Source organism: Osmerus mordax, chromosome 1, assembly GCF_038355195.1.
Source record: "Osmerus mordax isolate fOsmMor3 chromosome 1, fOsmMor3.pri, whole genome shotgun sequence".
In the NCBI taxonomy this organism is placed as follows: Eukaryota; Metazoa; Chordata; class Actinopteri; order Osmeriformes; family Osmeridae; genus Osmerus; species Osmerus mordax.
The window spans coordinates 8938584-8947184 of NC_090050.1; the positions used below are offsets into that span (position 1 = coordinate 8938584).

An 8601-nucleotide genomic window follows, 5' to 3' on the forward strand; every position below is an offset into this window, starting at 1 on the left:
GTGCCAAGGATCTGGTTTTCATCCTCTCTCGGTTTCTCTTGGCTGTAGGCAGTGCCTTGATAAATGAAACAAGTGCCGTGGACTCCATTTCCCAGGCTTCCGAGGGGAAGGTTGATGGACAGGCTGCCTGTCCCACACCTGTAGCGGACACTGACTCAGATTACACTTCCATCAGCAGTAGTCCCCCAAAGACTCATGGCAGGTTGGTATTCCATTCGGTTTGTCCAAACAGAACGTCAATAATGCACGTCAATAATTTAACAGATGGATTTTTGTCTGGGAATAGTTGTTTTGTTGCACAGGTATAACAGCAAGACAACGTTTTAACACTAAAGCTAATTGTTTTGCTTGAATATTTATAAAAATGACATTTTCACTTTATTTTCTCTCTTTCAGCAGTCAAAATAAGTCAGGCAGGAGTGTGTTGGAGGAGGAGAAGCAGGTTGAAATCATCCCCACATCTGTAGTAGTTCTTCCACAGCAAGAACCAGGCCAAAGCCACCAGGAGGTCCAAGAAACCTCTCCCTCTGTTGTTGTAGAGGCTAACGCTAGCAGCAACAGCACAGACAAGACTCCTGCCCAACCAGGAAACAGCCTAACAATGTCAGCAGTACAAAACCAAAGGAACACCACCAAAGAGTCTGCCCTAGATCCAGATATAAGCCAAAGTGACTCTCAGCTTCATAGTGTAAATTCACCTCCACCTACAGTGAAAGAAGGAGAGGCCAAGCTAACAGGAAGTACAGAGTTGTCTGCCCAATTAGAGACGGCAACCCAGACCGTTGTTGTCGCCGTCCAGCCAATCAGCTCTGTCCAAGTGCAGCTCAACGGCTCTACCCTCCCCTCCAGCAGCCCCATGCCGCCCCGGGCAAGCAGTGTGGCATCCCTTAGCCCCTCCTCTTCCAGTAGCTCCACCCCTTCTACCCCCCTGCCTCCCGTTGGCAAGCTGGAGAGACGTCCCGCCCCCCAGCCTCCCTCATTGGACACCGACCAGTCCGGGCAGAGACTGACCCCAGAACGAGACAGCACATCGGAACTAAAACCGCCCTCGCCAGTGCAAGACGGGCACAACACACCTACCTTCCCCCTGGCGTCCTACTACTACCCCCTGCTGAACGTCCCCCACGTGCCATACACAGGCTACACCGCCGTCACCATCCCCCCCGCCCAGCCCCCTCTCCCCGAAAAGCGACGCCTCTCCTCCTTGCCGGGGTCCCCGAACGGCCCCCAAAACTCCCTCTTGAGAGCTTCCATGGGTCATTTGGGTGCGGGGCAGTCTTCCTACGCTAGCCCCCTCCACGTGACTTTCTCGACCCCCGCTGGAGTAGAGCAACCCCCAGCTGGGAAGTGGGGAATGGCGCCCCCGGGTGGCAGGGAGGAGCAGATGGGTAGCAAGGTCAACGCCAAATTTGTCCAGGACAGCTCCAAGTACTGGTACAAGCCTGGCATCTCCAGAGACCAAGGTTAGTGGAACTATACAGAAGGGAGTGGGGTTGAAGTTGTAGTTGAGGTTCATAGTGACGTGGGAATATAAATTGTAGAACATTTAATAGCATTCAGTTAATATAGCTATTATTATTTGTGTGTTAATATACAGTGTTATATACATCTATTGAATACAACTTTTTAAGACCATGCTTATGCATGCAAGGTAATATCACCTCATTTGAGAAGGGACAATAGATAAGTGTGTGTGTGTGTGGGGGGGGGGTCACAACTTTCAACTTTATAGAAGCACCTGTGGTGACCATCTATCGTAACCTGTCCTCACATTCTTGTCTCTCCATAGCGATAGCCGTGTTGAAGGACAAACCGCCTGGCTCCTTCCTCATCCGAGATAGCAACTCCTTCCAGGGAGCGTACGGCCTGGCCCTCAAGGTGGCCACTCCTCCCCCTAACACCAACAGCACCTGCGGTAAAGGTAAGGATGGAGAAAGCAACTCCATGTTACGGGGTCTGGGTTTCAATGGGTCTGTGAGTTCTTCCACTTGAGTAAAATCCTACGCATGCTGACTCTCACAATGTTTGGTTAGTCAGCTTGCCAACATGTCGTAGCTTTGATTTGCAGGTTTCTTGAGGAAAGTAAAAAGGTTTGTGATTTCAATAATTGTAGGAAAGCTTTGAGATAAACCTGTTTGTGTAGTTGATGCCCTCCCTCCCTCCCTCCCTCCCTCCCTCCCTCCCTCCCTCCCTCCCTCCCTCCCTCCCTCCCTCCCTCCCTCCCTCCCTCCTCTCTGTCTTTGTTTCTCTCTCTCACCCCTCTCTCTGTTTCCTCCCTCCCTCTCTCTCTGTCTCCCTCTCTCTCTCAGGAGATCCTCAGGAGCAGCTGGTCAGACACTTCCTCATTGAGACTGGCTCTCGTGGCGTGAAGATTAAGGGCTGTCAGAATGAGTCCTGCTTCGGTGAGCTGATAGATAGCAGACAGTGTTGTAATAACATCATTCTTCCACTAGAGGTCACGATTCTCCAACATTCAAGCGCTCCACATGTTCCTGACTTTCAGGAGCGCTTTCGGATCTCCCCACAATTACATTTTCTCCCATCGGCTCTTTCCCTTGCTGTTCTACTATTTTTTTCCACTCGTCTTCTGCATTCGTTTATTGTCTACCCCTCTCTCTCTCTTCACATTTCAGGAAGTTTGTCAGCGCTCGTTTACCAGCACTCCATCACTCCGATCTCCTTACCCTGTGCACTGCGCATCCCAGAGAAAGGTAAACAGACACAAAAAAGACGTTTTTATCTAGTCTTGCCCGTTTCAATTCCAATTTGGGGACGGCACACATGTTCTAAGGTTGTGTGGTAACTAGGCGTCCTGGGTGTGTCCTTGCTCTGGGCTTTCAGATTTTGTGGGTGAGCTGCAGCTGATGCAGAGTGGCACCAACACCAGCACCGCCGCAGACCTTCTCAAGCAGGGAGCAGGTCAGTCCCCACATTGCCTTCCAGCCCTGAATATAATGCGTATTAGTGCTCGCTGGGAAAGGTAGCTCCAAAAGCCCCTGTCAAACCAGTCAGTCTCCCAAACTGTGTCATGCTGAGATTGACCTGAATTGCCTCTCTATAAATCTGACTTCTGATTTGAATATGGTCACTCGAAATACAGATGCGATGCTCGCTTCGACCAGCAGGCTGCTCCCACGACCTTAATACCCGGTGGTTATAATAACGTATAGCACGTGACCCGGTTATATATTTGTAATAACTCTTTGCGACCTATCCAGGTTAAACCATAGTTTCCTTCCTCAGCCTGTAACGTGCTGTACCTGAACTCCGTGGAGACCGAGTCATTGACGGGCCCTCAGGCCATCTCCAAGGCGACCAGTTGCACTTTGACCCAGAGTCCTCGTCCGACCCCCACAGTGGTCCACTTCAAGGTTTCCACGCAGGGCATCACGCTGACGGACAGCCAGAGAAGGTACACCTGGTCTGGGCTCTGCCCTCAGGAAACTGGCCCTAACCTGTTTTTGAGACCCAGCGCTCACCGACATATCCATTTGTAGAGATTTGCGCTGCTTTTCGAATTGGCCGTGTGTGATGCGTTTGATGGCTGTAATGACTATAGCAAATATGCTGTTATTAAACATAGGTGTCCTCATTTTATATGGTTTTAATGCAGGCAACAACAGAAGCTTATTTATAACTTTCCGCAAGTGGTAATGCCCACATTTTTCAAACTCTCTGTGTCTACACCAGACTCTGTTATAACTTTCTCTGTTCTCCTGTCCACCCCTTCCTCATTCTCCCTCCCCCTTTCTCTTCCTGTCCTTGTAGATTGTTTTTTAGGAGACACTACCCCATCAACAGTGTAACATTCAGCAGTGTGGATCCTCAGGATCGGAGGTGAGCGGGATGAGCTGGGAAATCTGTGCCAGCCCACACACACACATACACTACGCATCCCGTAGTGTAGCCGTGAGTGTATATACAGTATCCTGACTTAAATAGGCACTTATGAGAAAATTCATTTCCATTGTTAATTGCTTTAGAATCTGTGTTGTATTGTGATTGGGGGACTAGATCCCATTTCAGCAGTTGTCCCAGTGGAAGTGGTTTTCTGGATTCGCTCTGGATAAGAGCGTCTGCTAAATGACTAAAATGTAAATGGTATTGATCCCAACCTTGACACGGCTGATTGTCTCAGTTAAAAAGTTTAGAATGGCTGAATACTGCAATACTAACAACTGAGTCTTCTGTTGATGTATCTTGTTCCATAGTTTGAGACTCTCTTAGTGTGCCTCTCTTCCTCTTGTAAGTTGAATAACCCTGTGCACGTCCCTGCTATGTGTGACTCTTTGTATGTGCTATTTGTGTCTGTGTAATTCTAAGCCTTGTGCCTCTTGTCTATATATCTGTGCTTCAGGTGGACTAAGTCTGATAGCACGTCTAGCAAGTAAGTGCTTGTCTTCTTGTATGTGTATGTGTGTGTGTGTGTGTATGTCCTTTCAAAAGTCCCATGGCGTTCTGTGCAAACTCTCTTTGTCATCTTCGATCAGAAACCCCCCACATGCTGTTGTACTGTCCGACTCTCCCTTGAACGGTCCCCTTCGAATTGCAAAGCATTTCTCATCGTGTTGTATTGAACTTTCCCTTCACTCGTCCCACTTCCTGTGTTCCTCGAACGCAGGGTGTTCGGCTTCGTGGCAAGGCGGACAGGCAGCGCGTCGGAGAACGTGTGTCACCTGTTTGCGGAGATGGATCCCGATCAGCCTGCCGTGGCCATAGTCAACTTTATCAACAAGGTCATGCTGGGGCCTCAGCAGAGACGCTGAGGAGGGGAGGGGGAGACCGGGACGGTTATCCACGGTTCTTGGGAAACAGGTTGTAGTTTTGTTTGTGTGCGTGTGGTGGGATATGTTTGCGTGAGAGGATGAGGATGGGGGAGGTTTGTGAAGAAGAGAGTGGAGGTGAATCGTGTGTGTGTGCGTGTTTATGGATGTGAAATCAGTCGGCCCTTGTGCGGGTGGGCATGAGAAAGCTGTTTCATGCAGATGGGCAAAGACTGACTTTATGGTCTTTCATTTGCCAACACGGAGACGGTGGTAGAGAATTATACTCATCCTAATTCAATATTCAAATGTATTTTTTATCTAAGCGAGTTTTGAAAAAGAATGTCTAGTTTAGTTGTTTGTTTTTTTACACTGCCATTTTTATATGAAGTGCAAGACTTTGTCATGTTAGAAAGAATGTGGTCTGACATGGGCAAGCCTAATCAAGCTTATTAGTGACTGACAATCCATTTGCACATAAGCAGATTATATAAATTTTTCCTTTCAGTATTTAGTTGGTCTAAAGTAAGCCTCCCCCATGGCAGGGACATGTGTGTTGGTTGAAAGGTATGGGGGGGGGGGGGGTATGTATGTATTCATTTGTATTCTGAATGTTGGACTGTGGTCAGTTTTTTATCAATCAACCAAAGATTTTTTGTGGTATTTAGACACAGAGGAAAGTCAATTTATTGAAAAATGTGATAGCGTCGATATTTGATTAAATCCTCCAGTAAATAATACAACATTTCAACACCTTGCATACCACATAGCATTATGTCCAAAAGCGCCTTTCTTTGCGCCCTGTTATTCCTTATGATTAAACAGAATAAACTTGGACCATGGTGATTCTGAAAAAGCAAAACTTAAAAGATAATGCAGATGGAATCAATCGGCATTTATGTGGCCATGGCCTTAGCAGACAAATATTGCGACAGTGAAGGCTACATTGTAGTGCAAAAGATTCTAAAACACAAAATACAAAACTGTGTTATTAGCCTTTTTTTTATTAAGCAGAAAAATGCTTTTGGTATTTCAAGCACAACTACACATGACGTCAGTGTTGGCGAGTGTTACAGTACTTTAACTGCACTGTATTATTCATTTAGATCTACACATCATGCAGTTACATTATGCCAAAGTTTGAGTTCTTTATCATAGGTTTGTATTACATTTTTGTTTTTGGATATAGATCAACTTTTTCATAGTCTGCTATTCGTCAGATCACTGTCGAAATAGTGAATCAACTGAGAAAGAATGCTTTATATTCAAGCGTGTTTAACGCTGCCACAAATCAAGCCAAAGTCATTTATAAAAAGCACTCAAGTTTTCAAAGGCCTGCTGCTTGTTGCCATAAAGTGTTTTTCAAGACAAAATCTTTGCAAGATTTAGGCAGCAACTGTGTTTGTTTGTATTTTTATATGGACCTTTATATGACAAAAATATCTAATATATTTTCATCCTATGTTAAAGTGTATAGTGCAGAAGAGTAGAGTAAGTAATTTGACTGAAAATGAAGCAAATAAAATGTCAAACCAATTGTGTCACATGTTCACTGATGCACTTACATACATACATGCATTTTCTCTCCACTTAGCCCACCTCTGCATTGTATGCAAACATATTGCCTATTTTACACCATAATAGAAATCTCAAACATGCACTAAAATAAAAGTAACAATTATTTATGGATCTACATCCAAACATCACCCCAAAAAGTCACCCCATGATAGTCATTTCAAAAGAATTGAGAACTCTTTCTGCATCGTCTGAACAATTGACATTCTTCTTGAGTATAACATTACAACGATGCTATATATATAACTATTTCCGTATACGCCTTCACCTGTCAGTAACGTTATATAATCACGATACAATTGGCATCTTAAAAGGAAGAGGTCCCACCGAGATTTGAACTCGGATCGCTGGATTCAAAGTCCAGAGTGCTAACCATTACACCATGGGACCACTCTCAGTTGAAAACTCAGAAATCAATGCATTTGAACGTTGACGTGACACAATCAAGCATTTTGACGAAAATCTGGGATGCACGACCAGCTTGCACGTTTTAATGAGTGCGTACTTTGCTGTGGTCAAGGTAGCTAGCTATCAGGTTAGCTATTGACCAACCCTTCCTATAGCCTAATGTGCTACAAGCACTGCGCTATCCAACTATTGCTATGCTAGCAATCCTCGTGGTAGCTAGGCTAACGTTACCTATAGCAATATCGTTTTGTTGAAACTAAAGCAAACCGTCAGAAACGTTTAGTTGGCTTTCCTCTATTAAAATATTTAACAACTAGGTCCTGAAAATTACATGTGGCAAAAGCCTATTTGTAGAAATACGATGTCACAAGATGCAACTAGCTAGATGTAGCCTGTTAGCTTTAGCTGGCTAGCAAGACGTGAGCTAGTATGCGCCGCTAACCTGCCATGCAGATATATAAAATACACACGTTAAACTGAAAATACTAAAACGACGCTAATGCTAACCGACAGTTCTCGTTAAATATTTACAACGTGGCTAAATCAGTCAGTCGACGCGTAGCAAAATGAGTCCTTGCAAAACGCCAGTGAGACGACACAGTGCGTGTTGTGCGTGTGTTGTTGGAGATAACAGGACGTAAGTGTTGCACCAAGTCACAAGGACTACAGAGGGCGTCAAAGGCCATACGTTCTACACATAAATCAGTGATGTTCAAATTTTGACTGTCCAACCCTGCTCGGACTACCCAAATCTCTGATGTTTCCAACTAGGTCAGTTAGCATTGAGGAACTAGGTCAGTCTTTCCATGGAATATTTTGAAACAGGTTTGAACTCTTAAATACGTGCAATCTAGTAGAAAGCACAAATATTGCAGGAGATCAGATCAGAGATCAGGTGTTCCCCTTTTTTACGCAACTGTGTGCTGTGATATGGCAATGAAAACAAAAATTACATAGTTCCTTAATATAGGGTACTATGTGATTGTGATTTGTTAAAGATGTTTTTCAATCTATGTAAAAAACGTATTTCTAGGTCCTTACCTCCCATCCCATTTGCTCTTGTGGAACAAGGGCTAGTTTCGCCCACTGTCAACCTGGTACCCGTCCAGCCAACCTGAACTGTGCAAGGGGAGATTGAAGTAGCCTAGCAGAGGACACAAAATGGCCGTTCCCGAATAAATGTCTGACAGAAGTTTTGGTAGAGGCAAATAAATCCCCATTAACGGAACAGCTTGAACCAGGGCTTGTGCCAGGTTGGAGACTGACCAAGCCACAGGACAAGGATCAACTCTCAGCACTGGCCAGAGCGACTAAAATGCCCTCACACTTTAATATGAAATATGACAATGCATCAACAGATAGTTGAAGACTGTTAATGTTTTATGACGTATAGCCTATATGCAGTAGCCTAATGTAGAACAGGTTTTCTAGAAACCTATTGGCTAGTTTGCTTGTGATAATGATATTAAGATATATTAAACACTTTCTTTTCTTAACCAACACATGATTGAAACAATGTAGAATGGAATGTAATTATTATTGTTTAAGGAAGTATCCCTCAGCCATGAAACAGTCGATGGCATCAAAGCAGCGGCAGGGAGGAGGAAGTGCCCTGCATTTTGCAGGTACAATCAATGCAGCGATAAGTGGAGATGTGATGAGACTGCAATATAGCTGATGAGGGCTTGATGAACACATCATGGCACTGCATGGCGGTTTTGAGAGGACATGTTATGCCTCCCTGTCTGGGAAAAAGCACACATTTCAAGATAAAGCATTTGTTAGAGTAGCCTATAGCTTTAACGATACATACATTTTTGTAACAAGAAAAACTTTCATTTTGAATAGTCAATCA

General features: G+C 44.8%; 1 protein-coding gene and 1 non-coding gene across 5 annotated transcripts in view; one reads left to right on the forward strand and one right to left on the reverse strand.

Moving 5' to 3' along the window:
* The window catches only part of LOC136936904 (tensin-2-like), a 36000-nt gene extending 30659 nt beyond the window's left edge, over positions 1-5341 (forward strand). For 2 of the 4 annotated variants that reach the window (XM_067230613.1, XM_067230698.1), the window contains exons 18-27: positions 49-202; positions 397-1463; positions 1790-1921; positions 2310-2402; positions 2634-2711; positions 2842-2919; positions 3244-3412; positions 3769-3837; positions 4358-4387; positions 4622-5341. In XM_067230613.1, the coding sequence (XP_067086714.1) occupies positions 49-202; positions 397-1463; positions 1790-1921; positions 2310-2402; positions 2634-2711; positions 2842-2919; positions 3244-3412; positions 3769-3837; positions 4358-4387; positions 4622-4766 (2015 nt within the window). In that variant the 3' untranslated portion in view covers positions 4767-5341. The remainder of the gene's footprint in view (positions 1-48; positions 203-396; positions 1464-1789; positions 1922-2309; positions 2403-2633; positions 2712-2841; positions 2920-3243; positions 3413-3768; positions 3838-4357; positions 4388-4621) is intronic. The other 2 variants (XM_067230776.1, XM_067230843.1) reach the window with 2 other exon arrangements.
* Positions 5342-6656: 1315 nt separating this feature from the next.
* Positions 6657-6728, reverse strand: trnaq-uug (transfer RNA glutamine (anticodon UUG)). Its single transcript has one exon. It is a non-coding gene; the product is annotated as a tRNA-Gln (tRNA).
* Positions 6729-8601: the final 1873 nt, after the last annotated feature.